The 25,587-nt window shown below is 47.7% G+C and overlaps 1 protein-coding gene and 1 non-coding gene across 2 annotated transcripts in view; one reads left to right on the top strand and one right to left on the bottom strand.

The window, feature by feature from the left end:
* SH3BP5 (SH3 domain binding protein 5) overlaps positions 1–24,843 on the bottom strand; it is a 77,516-nt gene extending 52,673 nt beyond the window's left edge. The window contains exons 1-2 of the mRNA XM_055321099.1: positions 24,527–24,843; positions 22,714–22,776 (exon numbers count right to left, since the gene is read on the bottom strand). Coding sequence (XP_055177074.1) covers positions 22,714–22,776; positions 24,527–24,688 — 225 coding nt within the window. The 5' untranslated portion in view covers positions 24,689–24,843. The remainder of the gene's footprint in view (positions 1–22,713; positions 22,777–24,526) is intronic.
* Positions 3,829–3,960, top strand: LOC129507406 (small nucleolar RNA SNORA70). The gene has a single exon (XR_008663985.1). It is a non-coding gene; the product is annotated as a small nucleolar RNA SNORA70 (small nucleolar RNA).
* Positions 24,844–25,587: the final 744 nt, after the last annotated feature.

Genomic DNA, 25,587 nt, shown 5'->3' with positions numbered 1-25,587 from the left:
GAATTGCACCCGGCCTGCATCACTCACTTAGGTGCCCAGCCCAGCCCCTGGAGGCTTCTGATCTGCCAAGAGCTATGCCAGGCACTAGTGACCAGAACCCACCCGAGTCTGCCTTTGTGAGGGAGAGGGACATGGAGCACAGATGGCAGTTTACTATGCAGCAGACGCTATTATAAATGCTTCTGTTCTATCAGTCCGTGCAATCGCTAACAACCTTATCAGGTAGGTGCTATTGTTGCCATCTGTAGTTTACCAAGAGGGAAACTGAGGCACGGGGGTAGCTTGCCTGAGGCTACAGAGCTGGGAAATGGCACAGCCAAGATCTAAACTCAAGCAGTAAAGAGAGAAGTATCATGTTGTGTGATAAATACTAACACCTCAGTATAAGCACCATGCAAGACACACAACTGGGAAGGCCACCCAAAGTATCACACAAGCCAGGCTGGCAAGAAAGGGGATTTCCCCAGAGAAGTGGGGGGTGGGGTGGGGGGATGCATTAGCAGCAGAGGGAGGAAGGTGAGCAAAGAATGGTAGACCAGAGGGCAGGTGGGGTTGGAACAAGAAGGAGCACGGGTGCTGAGGGAAGGCATTTGAACTTTATCCCAGGCACAGTGGGGACACAGGGTAGATTGATTTAAACATGTTTCAATTTACCTCCCATGTCTTCCTGTCAGAAATGACCTAAGACTTTAGGGATCCCTGGGTGGCGCAGTGGTCTGGCGCCTGCCTTTGGCCCAGGGCGCGATCCTGGAGACCCGGGATCGAATCCCACGTCGGGCTCCCGGTGCATGGAGCCTGCTTCTCCCTCAGCCTGTGTCTCTGCCTCTGACTACCATAAATAAATTTAAAAAAAAAAAAATTTTTTTAAGGGGGGGGGCACACCTGGGTGGCTCTGTGGTTGATCCCAGGATCAAGTCCCATATCCGGCTCCCCACAGGGAGCCTGCTTCTCCTTCTGCCTGTGTCCCTGCCTCCCTCTCTGCCTCTGGTGAATAAATGAATAAAATCTAAGAAAAAAAAAATGACCTAAGAATGCGTTCTGCCACACAGAGGGAAGTGACGGCAGGGTCCTGGAAGGCTCCACTGTGAAGCACTTCCATAGCTGCCCCAACGTGAACACTGAATACTGACTACACTAGAGTTCTGTGGGGAGGAAAGGAAGTGGGAAATGGGGGGGGGGGGGGAGAACAGAGGGAGGAAAGAGATTAAAATCTCATCTTCCAAGTGGGAGGCTGGCAGATGGGAACTAAAACTGAAAACAAGCAGCCACACAAGGCCCCCTATTTAAAGTCATAGAAGTTAATGCTCAAAATAGGGTAAATTACTAGACCTATTAGATGGCCTCTAAGGGGTGGGGGGGATGAGAGTTGGGTAGAAGGATGGGACACACACCAGGGGCGGGCCGGGGACAAGGGGTCTGTTTTATTTTTGTTATTTCCCCTTTTTAAAAATTGTGGTAAAACACCACGGTGAATTCGTAAGCAGAGGCATGACCGGAGCAGACCTGGGTCTTAGCAAAGAGCGAAGAGGCCTCCTCAGGTGACTCGGGCGGGCGGGCGGGCGGGCAGATTCCGGGACCGCCGGCAGGCCCGGGTAAGCGGGTGGCCACCAAGGGCTGTGGCGCCCAAGACACGTGACTTGACACCCGCGTTTCCCTCGCTCAATGAGGCTGTGTCGGCGGGGATGGTGACGCACGACTGGCTGACGTCCAACCCCCAACAAGCCTATTCATCTAAGATGCGTTAAAAGCCAAACACAAAGCCAGCCTTCTCCCTGAGAAGATAGAGCGGGCCCAGTTCTTTCACCATTCCAGAGACTCAGGGCCACGTGAGGAACAACTCTCCGCGAACACTGGAGTGCGCGAGCCCACAAACCAAAACCTCACCTGTCTGCCCGAGGTCAGCAGCCCTGAATTTCGTGGGGCTCCCTCAAGGGCCCAGGAGTGGTCACGCGACCCAGGCCTGGCCAATCAGATTCGGACACTCCTAACCTCGGTGATTGTGGAGGGAGAGCATGTGACCCAGGCCTGGCCAATCAGATTCGGACACTCCTAACCTCGGCGATTGTGGAGGGAGAGCATGTGACCCAGATTCGGACACTCCTCACAGCGTCCAATCAGATTCGGACACTCCTCACAGCGTCCAATCAGATTCGGACACTCCTCACAGCGTCCAATCAGATTCGGACACTCCTAACCTCCGTGATTGTGGAGGAAGAGCATGTGACCCAGGCCTGGCCAATCAGATTCGGACACTCCTAACCTCGGTGATTGTGGAGGGAGAGCATGTGACCCAGGCCTGGCCAATCAGATTCGGACACTCCTAACCTCGGTGATTGTGGAGGGAGAGCATGTGACCCAGATTCGGACACGCCTCACAGTGTCCAATCAGATTCGGACACTCCTCACAGCGTCCAATCATATTGGGACACTCCTAACAGTGTCCAATCAGATTCGGACACTCCTAACCTCCGTGATTGTGGAGGAAGAGCATGTGACCCAGGCCTGGCCAATCAGATTCGGACACTCCTAACCCCGGTGGTTGTGGAGGGAGAGCATGTGACCCTTCAGAACCAATGAGACTTCACTCTGCGGCTTCTCTGGAACTGTCGGAGGAAGTGTTTTCCCCGGAGACGGCTGAGAGACTGGAATGGAAAGCCTGGCGCAGAAGGCGGCCATCTTGGCACCCTGAGGAGCGAGCCGGCGGGAAGGAAGTCCCAGCAACGCTTGAGCTTCTGGACCTAGCAATGCCTCACGGTCTAACCCTGCACTCCGCCTTCCCCAGAGCTAAAACACCACACACACCGCCAGCCGTCAGCACTGTTTTAGGTTTTGTTCAACGCTAGTTGAAAGTGGATTTCTGTCATTTGCAATAACATGAAACCTTAAAAAAAAAAAAAAAGAAAAAGATGAAGAAGTATGCCTTAAGGTGGTCATATTAATGTAGACAGAGCGAGGAGGGTCAGTCTACAGCCCACGCCGCCGCGAAGCACGGTGATTAAATACGGTTAACTGCCGGAGGCTCATTCCCCTAACAAAGCCATGTCTTCTATGGAGCAGAATCTGAAGCTTTAATTCAACCTAACCTATAGGATATTTCTTTAGATCCATCTTCATGCCAGTTGGCCCCATCTTTAAAGACAGCTTGCCACAACTGAACTTCCGCTTTTTGCCTTATTTCCTAGTTCAAGGAAAGAATGGACCATGGTTCGCCTATCTCCCACAATTACAGAAAAGAAAAAAAAAAAAGTTTCCCAAGATCAGAGTGGAGGGTTGCTTCCAGGAACGTCCAGGGAGGACAGAGAGCGGACTGCTTTCCCTACAGTAAATGATCCATGCACTTCCTTATAAACTTATCTCTGGAGAATGAGCAGACCTTTCACCAGTCAAGAAAAACAAGTCATTTACCATCAGGGGCTGTTTGCCAGCTGGTTTTTTAGATCAGCATCTGAAGAAGTTCTGAAAGAGCTGCCTCTGCTTGGATCCCTCAGCTCTTCAAATCTGAAAACGGTGTCGTTTCCATTTAGGTGACTCAGACTGAGGGCAATTTCTTCAAGCACAGAACTGCTGAGGGTGGCACAGCATCCCCGTCTGAATGTGTCAGTGTGTCAGAAATACACCCCGTATCAGGCAAGGGCTCCAGCTAAACCAAACCAGCCAGCGTGTGCCTTGGAAACAGCGCGCCCGGTGTCACCACACTGGGGATGAGCTCTATGTTCGGGCCAATCAAGCCTCAGTTATCTCACCTGTCAGCTGAGACTAACAGCCCTTCCCCTTCAAAAGGTGTCCCCAGAACCCAGGAAGATAAAGACAGGATATCAGGTTGTTTTTTTGTTTTTTTAATAACTGTCTTGCTCTTGCCCCTGGGGGCCCAGTGTGCAATGACTGCAAACGGTAGCCTCTTTGGTAGTGTATGCAGCCTGTTGACTGGATGGGTTGCCCTAAGGGACCCTGGAGAAAACCCTTGTCAGTGGACATTGATGCTTGACCTCATGCTATCCCCAACATAGACCCCAGACAGGTATGTGGGGTGCCTTTAAAAAGCCCCAGGGCACACTGGCCAAGTCATCATGTCCATCTGTACCAAGCTGCAGAACAAGGAACATGTGACTCAGGCTCTACACAGGGCCAAGGTCAAGTTTCCTAGCCACCAGAAGATCCACAGTTCCAAGAAGTGGGGCTTTACCAAGTATAATGCAAATGAATTTGAAGACATGGTGGCTGAAAAATGGCTCATCCCACATGGCTGTGGGATCAAGTACATCCCTAATCATGGCTCCGTGGACAAATGGCAGGCTCTGCTCTCATGAGAACCTCAGCACTGCCCCCTCCCTATTCATGCCCACCAATAAATCCTACTTCCTGCCAAAACAACAAATCTGTCCTACAAATTAAAGATGCTGCCACACTTCAAAAGATCCTTGGTGATGCCATTTATAAATACACTACTGCCTGTAGAAAGATTTTACAGGCATTATCTGTACCGCACAATGACCCTGTAAGACAGGCTAAGCAAGAATGACAGCCCCAAGTCTACAGGTATCTCAGGTGAAGTGCTGAGTGGCCTGTCACACACCAGTGTGTGTCAGACTTCAGACAAACACACACTTTTTAGTCTATTTGTCTGATGGGGTTCGCTTCACCTATAGGTCCCAAAGTGTAGTCCAGGGGACTGTGGTGGGGGTCCCTGAGCCCTTTACTGGGAGTCTGCAGGGTCAAAACCACATTCATTATCAAATTTGACATATGTGTCTTTTCACCTTTGTTCTCTCATGAGTGTTCAGTGGAGTTTTCCAGAGACTACTTGGTACGTGCCGTCAAAACAGAGAGAATGCAGAAGCAGAGAACTCAGCTCTTCTATTAAGCCAGACTTGCAAGAGACTTGCAAAAAAAACAACAAAAAACCATTAAATGATTACTTTCCTTTCATGAATTTGTTTTTGTTTAGGAAAATAGTTATTTCTGATAAAATGTGTCAACATGTAATAGGTTTATTATTGTCTTTTTTTAATGAATACAAGTTTTTAAACTATAAAACAAGTTTTTAACTTTTCTAACAGCAAATATTATAGATATTGCCCACAGACCCAGAGCTCTCTGGAGTACTCGATTGGATTACAAGCACGTAAAGGGAACCCGAGGCCAAAAGCATCAGTTGGCTGCGTACACTAAGCCATATTCTTCCCCTTGGGCCTGCCCTGCAAAGACCTCTTGCAAATCAGAAACACCAGTGTATTTTCATTAACAGTGAAGCAGTTGTTCCTTCTCAGATCTTTCTTGAATCCTTCTGCTTTGGTCCAAGAAGGCCCTGTTGGGTGCTACTATGTCTCCACGGTACCCTTCCCACGTCTTTGTATTTGCTAATCTCCTTTTTAAGAAAGGGGGAGCTAGTCTAGCTCTGAGCCTTCCACAGAGAAGGGAATCTGCTAGAATTTGATAAGCAAAATAATAAACCCACTGGAAACGAAACAGCACTGCTTTCAAAGTCACCAAGCTGTGCCCCTCTGAGTTGGGCACTTGCACATACATGTAAAATTCTTCAATAAAAAGCTGGCATTAAGAGTATACTTAACATAAGCACTGAAAAATAAATAGAATTGTCGAATGTCTATATTGTGCACCTGAAGCTAACACTGTACGTTAACTACACTTAAAATTAAAATTAAAAACTTGGTAAAATAAAAAGCTTGCTTTTAAAAAAACATTTCCTTTTTTATGGCTTTCCAGAGTCATGAAGTCTCTATTTCAAACCAGGTGAAGTAAAAATGTGAATTGATTTCAAGATAAATATGGAACGAACAGTACATACAAAACTAGGATACAGCAAAAATTTTTATAGTGGCAGAAGAATAGAGTTAGAAATGTCAAGTCTCCATTTGCAGGAACATTCTAGAATGACATGACAAAAGGCACTATGGGAAACCATCCTACTGACCAGTTATAAGGTACTTGAAATGTTTTTTAAGTTTACTATATACCATGTTCTGTTTTCACCTCTCCAGTCTATTCTTTAAGAGCACTTGTGGCAGCTACTAAAACATACAAAGAAAGTACTTGTGGGTAAAAAGGGCTAAGTGCCCTCCAGGGCTGTCAGACACAACTTTCTGCAAGAATGGAAATGTTCTGTATCTCTCCTGTCCACATGTAGCTAAAACCGTGAAATGTGGCTGCTGCAACTACAGGGTTTTTAATTACGTTGTAACATTTAAATTATAATTTAAATAGCCACAGGGGGCTCAGGGTTGCCATATGGGACTGCAAGCCTAGCTCCCAACCCTGCCTTTCACTACACTTCTCCAGTCAGAGAGATCAACACCAGGCTCCTCCAGTCCTCCAGTGGCCTGCTTTCCCTGCCTCTGCCCAGTTTTTCGTCCCTGGGTCCCAGCTCCCATGGGGAGTGGCTTTCACCGGCTCTGAAAAAAAGAGGAGCCAGGACAATCACATCTCACCTTCAGCAATCTTCGTGGTAGAGGCAGATCTGGAAAGCCAGCTCCAGGGTCAAGCGGGAGCCTAGAGAGCCCAACCAGAGAGGCCTGGCTAGAGCGCACAGGGGCCAGGAGGAAGCTGAAGTAGAGAGGGGAGGTGGGGAGATGGGGTGGGAGTGGGGGGCAGGAGACCAGCAGGGAGCTGGAGCCAGCCCCTCTGAGGGCCACAACCACATGCCCCATCACCGTGCAGGCCCAATTCCACATCCACGAGTGTCATCCAAGTAGAAGAGCCTGGTTAAGACAGCTCCAACGGCATGGAAACATGCATGGAAAAGAAAGGGGCAGAAAAGAGCAGACCCTTCACGTTGGAAAAAGCCAGTAGTTGTTGTCGGGAACCAGGTGCCTAACCCCCCTCCCATATGACTCCTTTGTTTTTCCACCGGAAGCTCCAACTTGAGTAGCAGAGGCCTCCTGGGGTGTCTGCAAACCCACCAGTAACTTCCGTGGGGGCTGTCCCCACCCCTGCATCAGGAAGAATCTTGCCACCATGTTTCTGCTGCAAGAGCCTCTCTCACGGAGCAGAGGAAGCCAGGAGGGATGGAGAAAGAGAGGAGACAGCGAGTCAAAGCCAGAGGCAGCAGAGGAAGGCTTGTGAGGGATCAGCTGGGTCCCTGCCTTTAATCCTGCAGTTACAGGGCCCGACAGATTATCAGTCAAAGCAAGGCACTGGTGACCGTGAGGTAGAGCACTGTTAATAATTATGCTGGAACGACGGGCAGAAACTAAGATGGTCGGGCCAACTGGGATGTTCGGTCTCTCTATGCTTAAGGCTTTACGACACTTCCCTCCCTTGGGTTCCACTGAAGATTCCTTCAACCTTTCAGAAAACCCTCCCTTTTACCAAAGCTGTCTGAGTGGCTGTGGCACCTAGTGGAGGGGATCCTAACTCCAGCTTGGGCCCTGCCCAGCTCCAGACCCAAGGGCAGGCCCTAGGCAGCTTGACTGCCTTGGTGACAAGGCCATGCTGTTTCCTCTTTTCATAGCACCACACTACTTGTCCTGGCTCTGAATTATGAAGTGGTTCCTTCCACCGAGAGGGAGAAAAGGAAAGTTAGAAAAGATGGTGGTCAGTATGGTTTCCTGCTGCAAGTTCTCCTCTTCTGAGGTTAACAGAGGTCTTGGAACTTTGTTCAGGCCCAAGTAGAACCAAGTTCCTTCTACACATAAAGGCTGTCCTAGAGCTCCAGTGTGACTATAGAATGTTTCCAAACACACAGGTGAGCACCCAGTCCCCTCCCCAACGACGTCACAGCCCACCAGAGCTGTCCCACCAGTCTGCACCATGCGGCTTCCCTTGAACCTCTGGCCAACGTCAAAATCCCATCACTAAGGGAGGCCCTGCCATTTGGAAGCTGAGTTAAGGCAGCTGGTAGATCTGGAAAAGGCTCTTCCTTTCAAAATTTTAATTTAAAATAATTTGAGACTTGGAAAAAAAGGAGGGTAAGATGGAGACACAATGTCCCTTAACCCTGAAATACTTCAGCACACAATTCCTAAAGATGAGGATATTTTCTCACATAACCAGAGTACAATGATCAAAACCTGAAAATAACAGATACCTGATCAATTGATCTGGTCTATGAATTTATCCAAATTGCATGAACTGTCTCACTATTGTCTTTTATAGTAAAGGAAAAAAATATCTTTCAGGATCCAATCCAGGACTACCAGCTTGCATTTAGTTGTCACAGTTCTCTAGTCTCCTTTAATCTGGAACAGTTCTTTTTTTTTTTTTTTTTTCTTTCATGGCCTTGATATTTTTGAATAACATGAGCCAGTTACTTTTGTAGAATGTCAGTTTGGAAAAGACTCACTTTCAGTTCATCTTTTTTGTTGGTGTTACATGTGCATGAGCCACCAGAATGGAATTTAACCAATTTTTTAAAAAATATGTTTAAAGAGCCCAAGGCTCAAAGCACCACAAAGGGAAAAAAAAAAACCCACAGTCCTTCAAATCTTGGGGTACAAGGGTCAATCCTAGCTAGCCCTGCAGGGAAGATTAAAGTTATATAACCATCCTACATTCTCATACACCCACACTCACAAACACATAAACTCTCTCTCACACACACACACACACACACACACACTCACCCTCTCACACACTCTTACACATCCCTAGAAAGACTGACAGGTCCCAATGCTTTTTCATTCATGGCCAAACATAGGTTTTTAAACCATGGCATTTTCCCAAGTTCAACCACAAGGAAACTATTTCCATGTTTACACCAAAGGGCTTTACATATTTGCTCAACTTCAAGACCCACTTTTTTACAAAAATTTGCAAATATTACATTTTGGTGGATTATACTATTTCTACACATGTTTATCAGAGGCAGTGTTTCAACCAACACCCAAGGTGGAATGCAATACAAGGTCTGTTTGATATTTAACACGAGTTTTAGAATCAGGGCAATATGTACATTCACATAACCTTGGAAAGCTCTAGAGATCATGTAGTGCAGCCTCTACTTGAAGCATGATTCCACCCACCACAGCATTCCAGGCAAGCTGGCTGTCCTGCGGTCTTTGAATAACCTTCCTCCTGCCTGCAGCTCATCAGAACAGAAAGAAAGGAGGGCACAGGATGCAAACGAACCAAAGTCAAAATCCACTGCTATCACTTCAGAGATACAGAAGAATCCACTGGAAGAAATAGCTATATGTTGGCAAATTGAACTCTAATTAAAAAAAAACAATAAAATATATATTAAAAAAAAAAAGAAATAGCCAAACACATTAGAAGTGGTTGTGTCTGGGAGTAGAACCAGGGGTGAGAAGGTAGAAGGCAGAGGACTTTCATTTCTCAGTAGAACTTTCTCAGGGATATTCCCTTACCTATGTGCAAGCAGTACTTCAATAAAAATAAAACTTTAAGTCTATTGCAGCACCGAGTGACCAAAGAGCTTTGTATTTCCCCCGTGATCAAGACAAAGGGGGATTCCTAATTCATTCAGCATGTGGCTGGAATAAAGTCAAACGATCAGATTTTGCTGATCGTTTAGCTCAGATGCTCCCATATCACAGAAGAAACAAAAGTCTCAGAAGGTAAAGGTTCCCTCCCAAGGATGTACACCTGGTGAGTATCAGAGCAGAGGTGGAACCCCTGGTCCCCTAAGTCCTAGAGCAGCATTCTTTCACCTGCAGTCTGGTGGGGACCTCAGAAGATGGATCCTCCACACCCACAATGCACATCCCCAAACTACTTAAGGGCATGGCCCTCAGGCTCAGACTCCTGGATTTAAATCTTGGCTCCTCCACCTGTTGGCCAGGTGACCTAGGAGATGAGGGGACTCCCTCTTTTAGCCCCTCTGTTTCTCCTCAACGTCCTCAGGAGCATTGTGAGACTAGGACAGACTATTTAAAGCGCTTACCATGATACTATGCATATAATAAGCTTTCAATAAATAATGCTTTTCATGTAGGTGCCATTATTCAATAAATGACAAAAGGTAGAATGAAGCAACATTTGTTGAACATTACGTACTAGGTACCGTGCCAGGCACTTTCTTTTTTTTTTTTTTTTTTTTTTTTTTTTTAGGCACTTTCTAAACATCACCTCGTTTAATCCTTAACAGCCCTGCAAGACCAGCATTGCCCTTCCCACTTCAGAGAGAAAAAAATCAAACCCAGAAAAGTGAAAAACCTTGCCAAGACTGCTCAGCTTATGAAAAGGCAGAGGGAGAATTCAAATCCAGGCCTCCTGAACTCCAAAGCCCCTACTTTCCACCATCGCATGCCAGGAAGTAGGCATCTGTTGACTCCAACAAAACAAGTTTTCCTACCCATTTGACCCTATGTTTTATAGCATTAAAGTGCAGTTTAACAAGTTCCAACTTGGGGAGTAGATCCAATTTCTAGCAAATGCAGGCAATACCAAGATTGTATTTCCCCAGTGGGGATGCTAGTGAAACAAGGGGCAAGGAAAGGAAGCAGCATGTCGAGAGCTGCCCCAGAAGCTTTAGAAACTCCTCCGCCTGTCCACCCCTGCCCCAAATTTATAAAGTATCTGCTTAGCTATTGCACTTTTGGCCTTAAGCTCCACTAATTTTTTCTAATAGGCCTTGAAGCCATGGTATAATTCTTTCTCAGACCAAATTTGTAAGAAATGGGCAAAGTGGCAAAAATTACCTAAATAAAAACAAGACCCACAGAATTGCTAAAAACAACAACAAAACAAAAACAGTTCCCTTTTGCTTTTATTGTTGCTGGTTTAAGGGTCATTGAGAATACTAATTAAAGCCCTTGCTTTACTGGCTGGTTAACCATTAAAGCAACTTGACAAGGCACCATGAAATGGTAAATGCACAGAGGTCCTGCAGGCATCAAAATGAGTCACATCTGTACATCACTGCCATGAGCATGGCAGTTTTAAAATGTGGCTCAAGATTCTTTGGCACAGCTCCCCATGGAATCTATGTCCCCTTCTTTCAAAGGTAGGTGAGCTCATGACTGCTTGGACCACAGAAGTGCTGCTAGGGGACTCCCAAGGCTTAGACAGAAAAGGTCATGATGCTTCCACCTGGTCCTGCCGGGCTGCTCACTGTCGAGGGAGCCAGACCCCATGAGGAGGTCAGAGTGCCTGAGACACCATGGCGGAAAGGTCAGATTCAGCACGCTGGTTGAGGAGCCCAGCTGAGCTTCGAGCCAAAAGCTAGTGTCTACGACCTGACACTGGAGTGGGCCTCCTCAGATGTCCTGTCCAGCCAAGCCTTCAGATGATCACAGCCCCAGCTGACATCAGACTGCAACTGCATGGGACCCCTCAAGTGAGAGCCGCCCAGCTGAGCCTTCTCCACATTCCTGCCCCCCAATTATGGGCAAATTAGAGCAGTTGTTCCAAGCAATGAAGTTTGGGTGGTCATTTGTTCGGTAGAAATAGTAACCAGAACAACGAGGCAGGACAACACCCCATTATACTCTTCTTTCAACGACGCCAAAAAACTGGGGAAGAGAACATCAAATCTAGCAGAGAGAGGCAGGACCCTTGCATGCTAGCAACAGAAGGGTAGGGTGGTGAAGACAACCAAACCCCATTCATCATGCCTCGGCTGAGTCTCACGCCAAACAATGGAAGAGTTTATATTAAGTGGGCTTGTCTGTGGTTATAACAAACAGCGGATGTTCCTCTCATTGTCTCCCCGTTAGCAGTTTCTGTCAGAGCAAATATTAATATCTCTTGGATAATCCGGCAAAAAACAGCAAAGGAAAAAAAAAATCAGGCAAGAATAGAACGAAAATCTCTTCCCCATCTTCCTTTAAGGAAACAAAAGAGGCTGATTCTCCGAGCTCTTGAAGAGGTACTTTACAAATTATCATGAGACTGTTGGTGAAGATGCACCACATAAAAGCCATACAGTCTCTACTGCTGGAAACATCTAAATGAGCATAGGCAGATTAAGTAACTCTCAAAGAGGAGGGCTGGGCAAAGATAACTGGGATACTTGCCAAAGGATAAGGTTCAGGAGATGTTTAATTCATCCAGCCAAAACACACGCACGTCCCACTACATTAAAAGTCCCTACAACAAACGCTCAGAGGGAAAAATAAGAGCTCTATATGAAAAGGCTAACAGTCCGTGGGGACCACTGCTCTGCCGACTAGGTGACCTGAAGCTTCTATCAACTACTGGGAGAGCAACAAATCCGTCAACCCCCCATAGCCTGTCCTCTTTTGAAGTGGGGACACTTTGTGGCACCTCAGAGTCAGAGGGATGGTGTCTTGGATAAACAGTCATGTCACTGGCGAAAAATTCATTTGTACTATAACAGCGAGTGCCTATGCTCCTGTGATGGGTTCCAGCTGACGAGCCAGCAAAGCTTATGTATCATCTCACTGGTATTTACAGCTTCAAAGGAAGACCTATCTGATTTTTTTTAAGGCAATAGAGTCCATTCCAATATTAGATAGCTATTTCTATGTTCTAGCCAACAGCCTATACTAACAGCAGTTTGCTAATGGAGCTCCAGTAAGATTGTGAAAGACAGCCTATAAGTGCCCAAAGTCCTCATTCACTTAAAATTCATGTATGAAAAAAAAGAAAGAAAAAAAAATCATGTGGTAACTCAAATTCGCATAACTAAGTTTCAATATCTAAATACTCCCAATACTTGAAATGTTTCCCACCATTCTCTTGGTGATTTTGTGTTTTACAGTAAGTGTATAAGTGAGGGTTTCTTGGCTATCGACAATCCTGAAATGCCATAACAGCACTTTTCCTGCCACCGTCAATCACCACAATGACCATTTAACAAAACAGTAATTCACCAAGCAAACCCACTAACATCAGGGTTTATCCACAATTAAGGCAGGGACTACCAATCTGAACATTTTTTCCCACCAGCCTTCATAGTTGCAAAAATTCCTTCCATAGAAATTCATTTCTTTGACTCATAAAAACATCTCTTTATAATACTGCTTCATTCTCCACCCCCATCCCTTGCTTATGAAAGTGATAAAATATGGTCATTGTGAATAATTCAGAAAATACAAAAACTGAAGGAAAAAAACCACCAGCATTCCTAGCAATAGCCACTGGTCACATCTGAGGGTACATTTTTTCTAGACCCATGCTTCTCACACTCTATGGTAATGGATCTCCCCTCCCAACCCACTTTGAACACTTCTGCAGAATACAATTTTAAAAAACTAGAAAAAAATGCCATGTTGATGTCACAACAATGTCAAACTGCATTTTCAAAAAAAGTTTCCAAAGTCTTTCTCTCAATTTCTGTATTTACTTCACCTTAACTGGTAATAAGTGATTGTCTGTGGACCCCACTAGACCGTTTTTCTCTCAGATGCACAGATTCAATTATCGTAGGTGTAGATTGTTTTACATATGGTCTACATATAGTATTATGTATACTTCAACTTGTGTTACCTAATTTCTTCCCACTAAATAGATCATGGCCACTTGTCACTACCACATATGCCACCCTTAACGTGAAAGGCCACTCTTCTTTATTATTTAAATTTGCCAACATATAACACCCAGTGCTCATCATATAGCATGCCCTCCTTAGTGCCTGTCACCAGTTATCCCATCCTCCCACCCACTTCCACTCCTGCAATCCTTTGTTTGTTTCTCAGTTAGGAGTTCCTCATGGTTTATGTCCTCTAATTTTTTCCCCACTCAGTTTCCCTTCTTTCCTTTATAGTCCCCTTCACTATTTCTTATATTCCACATGAGTGAAACCATATAATTGTCTTTCTCCAACTGACTTCACTCAGCAAAGTACCTTCCGGTTCCATCTACATCAATGTAAGTGGTAGGCATTTGTCCTGATGGCCAAGTAACATTCCATGTATATATACACACACACATACACATATACGTGTATATATAAACACATATACATATATATATTACATCTTTATCTTTTCATCTGTCAAAGTATATCTCAGCTCTTTCCACAGTTGGGCTATTGTGAACATTGCTGCTATGAACATTGGGGTGCAGGTGTCCCATCGTTTCATACATCTGTATCTTTGATGTAAATACCCAGCAGTGCAATCGCTGGGTCATAGGGTGGCTCTATTTTCAACTTCCTGAGGCACCTCCACAGTTTTCCAGAATGCCTAAACCAGTTTGCATTCCCACCAACAGTGCAAGAGGGTTCCCCTTTCTCCACATCCTCCCCAACATTTGTTGTTTCCTCTCTTGTTAATTTTAGCCATTTCTCACTGAGGTGAGGTGGTATCTCATTGTGGTTTTGATTTGTATTTCCCTGATGGCCAGTGATGCGGAGCATTTTGTCATGTGCCTGTTGGTCATGTGTAGGTCTTCTCTGGAGAAATGTCTGTTCATGTCTTCTGCCCACTTCTCGACTGGATTGTTTGTTTTTTAGATGTTGAGTTTGATAAGTTCTCTATAGATCTTGAATACTAGCCCTTTATCGGATATGTCATCTGCAAATATCTTCTCCCATTCTGTCGGTTGTAAAAGCCACTCTTGAAACCCTAGCATCTTACACCTAAAACTAAACAGGATATAGTTTATCAATTGTACCTTAATTATAAACGGACAAACCCATAGGGCAGAGTTTCAAACCTTCACGAGCTAAGACCTCTATGACCAAGGGTCTTTGGGGAGAGGAAGGAGAGACAGGTTATCTACTACCGGTGTTTGCATTGTGTCCAGGGTCAGCCCAGCCTAAGAAGAGCCTGGGGACAAATGGCTCTAGGAAGGGGACCTGCCTGTTTTGTAGGCACCATGCATGACAATGCCAAGAGCCATGAGTCCACAAGGATATTTGGTTCTAGCCACAAACATCCATCCATCCATTCTAACATGCATGGTACCTGTGTTCAGGCACTGCAGGAGATACTGGAGCACAAAGATGGGAGGCCTGGCCCCTCCATCCCGAGGGCCCAGGTGAGTGGGGGAGCCAGACAAGTAAATAAATGACAGGAATGCAGCCTGATGAATATGCATGAGACAGGTTCCTGGCTGGTCCCCCCAGAAATTCTGATTCTCTAGGTCTGGGCAGGGCCCAAGATGCTGCAATTCTGGGGCACCTGGCTGGCTGAGTTGGAGAAGCATGTGACTCTTGATCTCGGGGTCATAAGTTCAAGCCTCATGTTGGGTGTAAATATCACTAAAAAATAAACTTTAAAAAAAAAGATTTGGCAATTTTAACAAAGTCCCCCAGCAGGCTGAGGCAGCCAGTGCAAGGGCCACATTTGAAGTGGTTCACCAGGGGCAATGTTGCACCACAGGGGACATTTGCAAGTCTGGAGGAGGCTAGGCTGACACAACATGGGGTGAAAGGGGAGCCGTTCCCGCATCTAGTGAGTAGAAGCTACTACAATGCACAGGGCAGCCCTGACTCCCCAACAACAAAGAATTACCCAGCCCACCAGATCAATAGAGCCAAAGTTGGGCAATTGCTCTAGAGTGAGATGCTTGAAATCTTTGCCTTAGTTTGTTATCAGCAAACTGGGGATGATAATATCTGTTGCATAATAATGTCTGAGGTCTCAGTGAGTTACATATACAAAGTGCTTAGAACAAGGTCTGGCACATCGTAGGCACTATTATTGTTAGCGGTCACTGTTACTGAAGAGCAGTTAGGAGACAAAAACAGGGAAGACATCCCAGGATGGGCCAAAGTCCTGCATGTATGAACCAAACTGCAGCCCACATCTGTCCTGCTTCATTAAGAGCAGCAAGAATACTTATTAATCGCTCACAATGCACCATCATTGGGATGGGGAAACCAAGGATCGGAGACATTAAGCGATTTGCCCAAAGCCATGAAGGGGCAATCTGTTGTTATGTGTCCACTCAGATAGCTACTGAGTACCACAAACAGCACCAGACAGATCCCAGGAGAGGACTCTAACAAAGCAGGTCTCTCTCAGGAAATTGATCTCCACATCCCAGTAGACCAGCCACAGAGCAAAGGCCCGCTGCTCTGGTGACTGCAAAGTCCATCTCTCCTGTACAAGCCCTCTCTCTGGCCCCTTGCCCAGAGCCCATCTCTGACAAAGAAATGTCATGGCAGGGCACGGGGGAGGAGAGCAGAGCCGTGGTCAGAGACTATGAGAGGCCTGGCTCCCATGGACACCCTGTCAGAGAATCCTTGGCTTCTGGCACCCACTGGGCCTTGGTACTCCTTGCCTGCCCCACATGCATTAGGCCTCTCTTCACCCAGGCTGTGTGGCTATGAAAGCACTCCCTGTTGCCCTCCAGGCCACCGCAGGATGTGGGCAAGAATCATTACTCAACTCACAGACGAGGTGATTCAGGTTCCCATGGGCCAAATGCCCCTAAAAATCAACAGACCTCAGATCCTACCCACATCACCTGATACTAAGACCAATCTTCCCTCAACCCACTATTTCCCCATGACTATGGGTTTAGAGAGTTTTTTCTGATTCTAAAGTGATACAAATTCAATGCAAATAACTAAAAAATATATATAGAAAAGTACAAAGACAATAAATATTACCCATCTCTCATCAGATAGAACATGTGTAATGTTTTCCATGTATGCATATAAACCTTTTTTAGACTAAGACCATACTGTGGGCTCCTTTGGAATGTGCTTTCTATTCAGACATCTTTCTAGGTTTTTTTTTTTTTAAGATTGTATTTATTTATTCATGTAAGACACAGAGAGAGGCAGAGACAGAGGCAGAGGAAGAAGCAGGCTCCCGGCAAGGAGTCCAGTGCGGGACTCGATCACGGATCTTGGGATCAGGACCTGAGCCAAAGGCAGACGCTCAACCACTGAGCTACCCAGGCGTCCCTCTTTCTAGTTCAATAGCAAGCTGTGTCATCATTTTAAGGCCTACGCTATCAGCCATTGCCTGTGGATAGTATTCATTTTACAGATCCCCTAGTGATAGTCATTTAGATTCATAATTTTCCAAAATTTTTAAACAATGCTGCAAGGAACATTATTGGGCTTATATCCTTGCCCAGTTATTCCCTTAGGATAAATTCTTACATGTGCAATCATTTAGATCAAAAGTGACTGTCCCTTGATGTCCCAGCAGCAGGAAGCCCTAAGTCCTACCATTCTGATGGCCAAACTTCAGGCCAAAATCATGAGGGCAGCAGCAGCTGCCACTCCAGCTCAAGACACCCAGACTGCTTCCATTTCACCCTCAACTCCCCCGAGGTTCCAAGCATAAAACAGGGTTTATTATTTTACCTTTTTTTTTTTTTTTAAAGAGAAAGTGCTGCTTTCTGGAGGGAGAGAAACAGATTCTGGGTACAGGCTTCGTGCAAGTTTGAGGAACACAGCTGGCTAGAATCAAATGCTTTTTCAAACCACCCCCACCCACACAGTGAGGGAAGGAGCTTGAACATTGACAACGGCTCTTGCCTCCCTGGGGAAGGGCAGACTGAAAAAGTCAGCTTCTGACTACTTGGAGCCAGAAGAAGCTGTCAATGAGTAACTTAGCCCTGGTGGCGTCCTTCCTCCTCCTCCTTGGCCATTTTCTGGTCCTAGAACAGCCCACCTTCCAGGCAAGAAAGGGAGACCATGAAAACATGGCACCACACAGTAAAAGATAAGTAACTGGCATGGAAATATCGCAAACTTGATTACAATGCTTTAGAAATCTGCTGTGCTGCATCTTGTTTTAACAAACACTTGCGGGCAGCCCAGGGCCCGCGGTTTAGCGCCGCCTTCAGCCCAGGGCCTGATCCTGGGTACCTGGGATCGAGTCCCATGTCGGGCTCCCTGCATGGGGCCTGCTTCTCCCTTTGCCTGTGTCTCTCATGAATAAATAAATAAAATCTTTAAAAAAAAAAAAACTTGAAAAAAGCTAGATCTACATAACATGCATTGTAGAAGTACAACATCACATTTACTCATGCTGGCAGGGTTGCTACACACTAAACGACATTTCTCAGACTCTCTCCTCTATGCAGGGCCCACTCCACCCTCAGGACACTGGGGCCCCCTTGCTGAAGCTCGGGGAGGTCAGGTCCTACGCCTAGCTTAGCACTGGCTCTTCTCTCTGGCTGGAATGCTCTTCCCTCACATGGCCCTGAGGTGTCCTCTCTCCAGACAGGTTTTCAGGGAAGCCTTTCAAACCCACTAGATGTAAACACCGCATCCTCCTGGCTCCCAAATACCCACACTGCTAGGCCCCTCCCTGTCTTGCTTTTTCTCCTTACGGCATAACACCATGTAACCTACTGTGTATTTTAAATAATTGTAATTCTCTGCCCACTCTCTCCACTGCTCTCTCCCCTTCGGTGTTCTCAGCACACAGTAGGTGCGCAACAAATACTCCATGATTAAAGTCGACTAACCAAAATGTGAGAAAAATACATTTTTTCTTAATCTGAAATATCAGGCTTATATGCAAGGGCTTCTTTAGTTAAAAGGTTACTCCTGTCAACAGCTTGAAAAGACTGGCCCTGTTGATATAAATCAGAGAGCAAAGGGAATACAGCATTGTTTAAACAATGGCAGAGGCAAGCCGAGGTTGCAGGAAGGGGCAGATATCCAACTGACAACGTGGACAGTGGCTGGCATCCAGAAGCCTTTCGGTTCTCTCCCATTTAAAGAACCAAGACAAGGGATGGGACACTCAGGTGAATCCAGGCCTGCGCCTCCGCCTACCGCTGCCCAGAGCCAATTGTGCCACGTTCTGAGAGAGGCAGCAGCTACCACAAACCTGATCACCGACATGCTCTAAGCAGAGTCAAAGTCAGGAGGGGTGCTGGCCACTCCAGATCATTTAAAAAGAAATGCAGGGGATCCCTGGGTGGCTCAGCGGTTTAGCGCCGCCTTCAGCCCAGGGTGTGATGCTGGAGTCCCAGGATCAAGTCCCATGTCGGGCTCCCTGCATGGAGCCTGCTTCTCCCTCTGCCTGTGTCTCTGCCTCTCTATGTCTCTCACGAATAAAATCTTTTTAAAATAAACAAAGAAATGCAGAAACCAAAGACCCTCTGCTAGAGGCTCGGAAATTACAGCCAATTAATCCTCATTGTGAGCAGATTCCATACTAAAATTTGTAATTCCAAAATCAATGCTCCTGGAGCCTCTCCAGTCACTCACGGACACGCACAGAGTGGTCAAAATTTGAGCTCCCCGACGTGCGAGATCCCGGTGAGGCGGAACAAAGAGACGCCCTGCCTTCTTGTTTCAGCTCTCAGGCTGTAAACAAGTGTCCTTTCAAGGTCCATCTAGGGCCACACTTTCTGCACTCTTGTGCTTTGTGTTGGGGAGTCGGCTGTTTGAAACGGCCCCCAGGCCCGGGGATGAAGTGCTGGCAGAGCCCAAGAAGGCTGAGATGGGCCTTCCGGAGAACATACCGTGTTCCTTAGGCAAGCTGTGTTCAGGCCCGGGTCACGGTGCTGGCGCCTGTGAGCCCAACATTAATAAATCAACAATGTATGTTAACTGAACTGGCTTTAAACAGAAGCTCACATCACACAAGGTACTAGACTGCTTAGCAGATGCAAATACTGTGACCAGAGGCTCAAGGGAACAGTGATATAAGGTTGGGCTCCTGTGAGCCTCTGGTCACAACATCCTGCGGCCCCCATCCCCCGCCCCTGCCACAATTCAGTATTCCCTAATTCAGTGTTCACAGGGACTTTACAGAAAACTGTCACCACGAATAATGAGAACCAACCCTATGTGAAAATGGCTGTTTCCTGTCCCACATCTTTTGGCATGCTCCCCTCCACCACCCCCACGGCTCACTCCATCTGCTACTCTTTGCACGGGGACTCTCCTGTCCCCCGCTGTCCCCCACGTGGCAGGCTTCTGCTCAGGTGTCTTCCAGGAACCCCCTCCCCCAGAGCCCCTGTCACATCACTCTTTGGCTGCAGTTATGACAATCAGCAATTACCATCCACCTCTCGGCTCCTCACCCTCAAACTAAAATTAGACTCCCTGAGGACAGGGTCTTTATCTTGTTCACCCACGGATCTGCAGGGGCCGACAGAGTGCCCGACCCAACACAGGCAGCCCACCACACCCACACACACACACACACCCACACACACACACCCCCTCCTCCCCGAACCGGACAGGAAACCTCTATTACACCTGAAGCCACATGCAGCTATCCAGCATGCAAACGTGGCCGGTGCAAGCCAAGATGTGCTCTAAGTGTAAAATATGCACAAGAATTTGAAGATTTAGTAAGAAATACACATAAAACCCCTCATTCATTATTTGTATATTGATTTCACATTGAAGTTACACTATGTCGGGTGCCCTGGGCTAAACAAAACAGGTTAAAATTAATTTCAGTAGTTTCTTTTTCTTTTTTAATGTGGCCACTAGGGAAGTTTTCATGACTTCTGTAGCTTGCATTATACTTCTGGGAGTCCACCTTGGTTACACTAATACCAGGAAAAGGTCACCCAGCGACACAAGCCCGCTCTGACCACCTCTTCCCTGCTGTCTAGTGCTCTCCAGAGCCAGGCCGGAAACACCTGTCCTGCAGCTTCCCGTGCCACACAAACACTTAAGTGTTTTCAGAAAGAGGATTGTGAAATCTGAGCTAAAGGTTTATCAGGTAAATCAATTTTATACTCAGAAGGTAAGCACCAGGATGCCTGGGCGGCTCCGTGGTTGAACGTCTGCCTTTGGCTCAGGCGTGATCCCGGGGTCCTGGGATCGAGTTCCGCATCAGGCTCCCCTCAAGGAGTCTGTGTCCCTGCCTCTCTCTGTGGGTCTCTCATAAATATATGAATAAAATTTAAAAAAAAAAGGTAAGCACCATGTGGGGCTTCCTTGTTCATGGCCCAAAGCAGTGGAATATAGGCATACAAATATTTGTCAAATAAATAAAGCAATCCTTGGGTGGGGGCGGGGGAGCTTATTTCCAAATTGTCTACTCATAGCTGGAATGTCAGAACAGGAGGGCTAGAGGGGATGTGGAAAAGGACCTGGCTCCATCACATCATTGACCCAGGAGACCCTATACCACTACATTCTCCTCATCTGGACAAGAGGTAGATCCCCCCTTCCAGACTGTGCTCTCCAGAACTTTCTACAACGATGCAACTAGTCTCTGTTCTGTCCAAACGATGGCGCCTGGGCTCCTGAAATGTGGCTACTGAATTTCCAATCTTATTTCAATTAATTTAAAGGTAAATTAGCCACACATGGCTAGTGGCTACCATATTGGATAGCACAGTTCTAGGTTGCCGTGACAGGAGATAAAGCTTGTAAAAAGGGATGCCTGGGTGGCTCAGCGGTTGAGCATCTGCGTTCAGCTTGGGGTGTGATCCTAGAGTCCCGGGATCGAGTCCGGCATTGGGCTCCCTTCATGGAGCCTGCTTCTCCCTGTGTCTCTGCCTCTCTGGCTCTCATGAATAAATAAAATCTTAAAAAAAAAAAAAACTTGTAAAAAAAACTCTGCAAACTCTAAAGTTCTCTACAAATGGTAGAGTTTTTGTTGTTTAATATATTAGAAATGTGAGATTCTGAGAGATTTCAATTGCCCAAAGAGACTTGATTCATCAGAAGTCAAAAAAAAATTAAATAAACATGCAGATTTGGGGCACCTGGGTGGCTCAGTCGGTTACCCATCTGCCTTTGGCTCAAGTCACGATCCCAGGGGCCTGGGATTAAACCCTGAGTCGGGGTCTCTGCTCAGGCGGGAACCTGCTTCTCCCTCTCCTCCCTTGCTTATGCTAATAAATACAATCTAAAACATGTATATTTTACTTCACCTGGGGGAGAAGGGCAGCCAGTGTTCATGGATACATACAATCAGAACAGAGGGGTCAGTGATAATCCTTCACACACAACTCAGAAAACAGACTTTTAATCCCCTTTTTTGCAATGCCCAGATCTGGTGCCTCCAGGGCCTAGCCATGCAGTCAGAAATCAAGGCTGCCAGTGTATTCCCGGTAGATTATTCCTATCTCCCACACCCTCATTCTTAGGGACCAGATGTTTCCTGCCCTTTTCAGTGACCTTCCCTACTATTTCTCCTGCAACAGAAACAGGCCCTCCAACAGCTCCCTGCATCCCTTCAATTCTCTGATGGATTCATTCACAGGCTCTCAGATCCATGCGGGGTTTGTTCAAATTTGCTGATGGATGGTAAAACCAACCACTACTACAGCAGAGTGGGGGCTGACGGGTAGCTGTGAAGACTGCTCATCTGTTTACACTCACGTTGGAAGATGCTCATGAAATTCAAATCAAGTTCTAGTCTCCCCCAAGATTCTTCCCAGCAGGAAAGCCCTTGCAGTCCAGACAGCTTTTTGCTACCATGAAGATCATTATATTCTACGTGCAAACAGACAACAGGGAAATGAGCAGGGAAGTGGAAGAGGGGCGAGATTTTTAGGACAAAAAGTCCAAAAAAAAAAAAAAGTAGAAGTCTAAGGAAATACATAATGTTTCCAGGTACAAATGTAAGGAATCACCCTGAAATATCAGAAAGACTTTGTCAACTCATTCTTTCTTGTCCATTGTAGAGTGCAGGTAATTCTCCCCTCAATCCTTTCACGCTTTTCCACAGACACATGAACTTCAGTGCCCCCACACAGCCCTTGGGTTTGGCCCCACGGAGCTCCCATGATGAAAACCATGTGAAATAGGATCCACATGTGTTCCACCCACACGCTGGGCTCAGCAGTGCATTTTATTCTGTCGGGCGGGCGGTTGCTCAACTCCACGGAGGGGACGCCAGCAATCATCCTCCAGCTATTAAAACAAGATCAAGCAGGCTGGTGTCAGCAGGACTGACACCACCTCACCAAAAACAAGGACCCAGCCTTCTGTACCTCGAGTTCCGTCTCCCGTCTGTTGATGTCATCCGTGGATTGGTTTAACTTCTCCAGTTCTCCCTAGTGAAGAGAGAGAGAGAGGGAAGAAAGATGTAAAGGAATTGTCTTTTGTTTCCAGTGTGACTGAGCTCATTCTCCGCAAAAGTACTCTAGCACAATTTGGAGGAAGGGGGATGAGTCAGTATTAATTCTCAAGGAAAACAGTGGAGCCCTGGCTTGAAGAGCAAATGAATGTCAGTTATTTCTGAAGCCTTTTTCTTTCAAAAATGTCTGAAGGTCCTAGGGATTTTTTTCTTAGAAGGTCAACTGTTTTCCAGGTATGTGCCTTCAGGTGAACCCACCTGTTACAAACGGTTTAGGAACCCGAACAGTACCTCCTGCCTCACAGAAAGAACTTTGCAGAAAAGACGATGAAATAAACAAAAGGCAAGCCGAAACTATAAACTCAGGGAAATGATTTAAATCAAGGGCAGAATTCTGGCATTAACTCATTAGTGGTTGAGTATTGTTCTAGAACTGAAAATCTTTTCCTTGCAAGCCGGCAATCTTTAAACCTGCCTCGCTGTTTTTAACGAAACAAAAACTAGCTTTCATCCCGACCCTTCAGATAAACATTTATAAACTGACATTTTTGTAAAAAAAAAAAAAAAAAAAAAAAAAAGTACCCAGAGAAGAAGTTAACTCCTTTTACTCTGCAAACAAAGGATCTCCCAAACAGAATCCCCTACCGGGAAAACAAGATTCAGTAGCCTAAACTAGTGGTTTTAATTAGTAGAATTCCTCATGCAGAGATTTTTTTTCCCCCACCTGATCTTTATCTTGCTAATCTGCCAAAACAATTCATTTAAATGGCAACAGCTGAGTTAAATGGGCTTTTAATTGATCCGCGCGCTGAAAAACCCATTAGGGCTCCAGAAATCGCAGAGCACGATTAAAAGCAATATATACATTGCTATATATATATATATATATATTGCAATATATACATATTGATATATATTGAATATATATACATATTGCAATATATCAATATGTGTACAATATATATATATATTGCATTTAGTATATACGTGTATACTAGCAATACAAAATTGCATTTAGTGTATATATATGTTTATACTGAATGATTTATGGAAAGGGTAGAAAAACGGGTCTTGGAAAGGGATGTGCTGTGCTTTTCGCCTGGAGGGTGAGGAGGTGAAGCTGTCACTCCTACATCTTGGCTCAGAAATTGTTTTTTAATCCTCTCCCTCAGAAATGGAGGCACAGAAAGCCAGCCCCCCCCCCCGCCTCCTCCCCGCGGGAGCCCTGCGCATCCCTGGTCCCCGGCTTCTGCTCACACCCCGACCTCCTAACGACCACGAGCCGGGCTCTCAGCCCCGGAGGCCAAGCGGAGGCCCGAGCCCGCGGCCACAATGAGCCGGCGGAGGGGGGACGGCTCGGGCGCCGCCAGGTGAGGGCTCGCGGCCGGGGGAACCGGGCGGCCCCGCTGCGGGGGACAACGCCCGCCGCCCCCGCCCTCGCCGCCGCCCCCGGCCCCTCCGCGATGCCCGCCGCGCCGCCAGCCCGGCGGGGGGGACCCCGACACCCGCCCCCGCCCCCGCCCCCTTTTCCCTTTGTTGCACATCCGCCCGAGGCGCTGGGCCGGCCGCCGCGACCCCGGTCCTGCGGGTCTGCGGGAGCCCCCGCGGCACAGTCCGGCCGCATCCACGCGGGCGCCGCAGCCTCCCCCAAGCCCCGCAAAACGGGGTCCCCGGGCCCGGAGCGCAGGCGGGGTCTGAGTGTGCGCGGCGCCCCCCGCGCGCCCCACCTGGATGCGGGGGTCCACCTCTTCCTCCTCCTCCAGCGCCGGCTCCATCCCCTCCTCCTCCTCCTCCTCCTCCTCCTCCTCCTCCTCCTCCAGGTCCCGGGCCGACGGCGGCGGGAGGTCCGCCGGCTCCTCGGAGCGGCTCCGCTTCAGCGCCGCGTCCATGCGGGCAGCGGGGAGGCGAACCGCGCGGAGGACTCCGGAGCGCCGGGGGCGGGGGGGGGCAGCCGCAGCCTCGGCCGGAGCCGCCTCGCCCCAGCCCCGCGCGGTCCGGAGCGCCGCAGCCGACGCGGAGCCCGCGGGCCCAGGCGGAGCCGAGCGAGAGCGCGCGGCCGCCCCCTTCCTGCCGCGGCCCGCAGCGCAGCGCCCGCCCCGCCCCGCCCCGCCCCGCCCCGCCCTCGCCCCGGCCGCCCCCGGGCCGCCCCCGGGCCGCCCCGGGCTCCGTCACAAATCCCGCGGCCCCTGCACCCCTCCGGCGCGCGGGGAGCTATGGCCCGGGCTGCCCGCACTGGCCGCCTGCTTTGGGGGCGCCTCTCTCCCTCCCTGCTCGGCCGGAGCAAATCGACTGCACGGAGGAAAGTTTGGGGTATTTTCCACGGTCCGAAGTCCCCTTGGGAAGCCTGGGTTCGGTGACCCTGCACCAGCTTCAAGACTCACTCAAGTCCCGTTGTGCCTCCACAGCACGGTTCTCCCCTTGGCTGAACCTCGGGAACTGGAGCCTACTTGGAAGAGTCTCCCCCAGAACGGGGAACTGAAACACGTGCTCACGCGCCACAGAAGCACCAAGAGGGGAGCTGGGCGCAGCTTCGTGCCTGGATTCCTCAGTCAAGCCATATCCAAACGCCCGTGCCCTCCTGGTCGTGGGGTGGTCCTACCTGAATAGCCAAGAAGCGTGGAAAATGCATTGGTCGTCAGGGATGTCGGGCTGGGTAGGTCCAGCCTTCTCCAGGCGGCAGCAGGTGTAACCCCTGTGTCATGGGCAGGCTCTGTCCAAACATTTATGAACGGCGAGATTTTCCTGCCTTCCTGAAAGAATAGGGAGCCAGAGCTTGCCTGGCGCGCTC

This window comes from Nyctereutes procyonoides, unplaced genomic scaffold (assembly GCF_905146905.1).
Source record: "Nyctereutes procyonoides isolate TBG_1078 unplaced genomic scaffold, NYPRO_anot_genome, whole genome shotgun sequence".
In the NCBI taxonomy this organism is placed as follows: Eukaryota; Metazoa; Chordata; class Mammalia; order Carnivora; family Canidae; genus Nyctereutes; species Nyctereutes procyonoides.
Note: the sequence above shows the minus strand (reverse complement) of the source record. Positions and strands in the feature narration are given on the sequence as shown.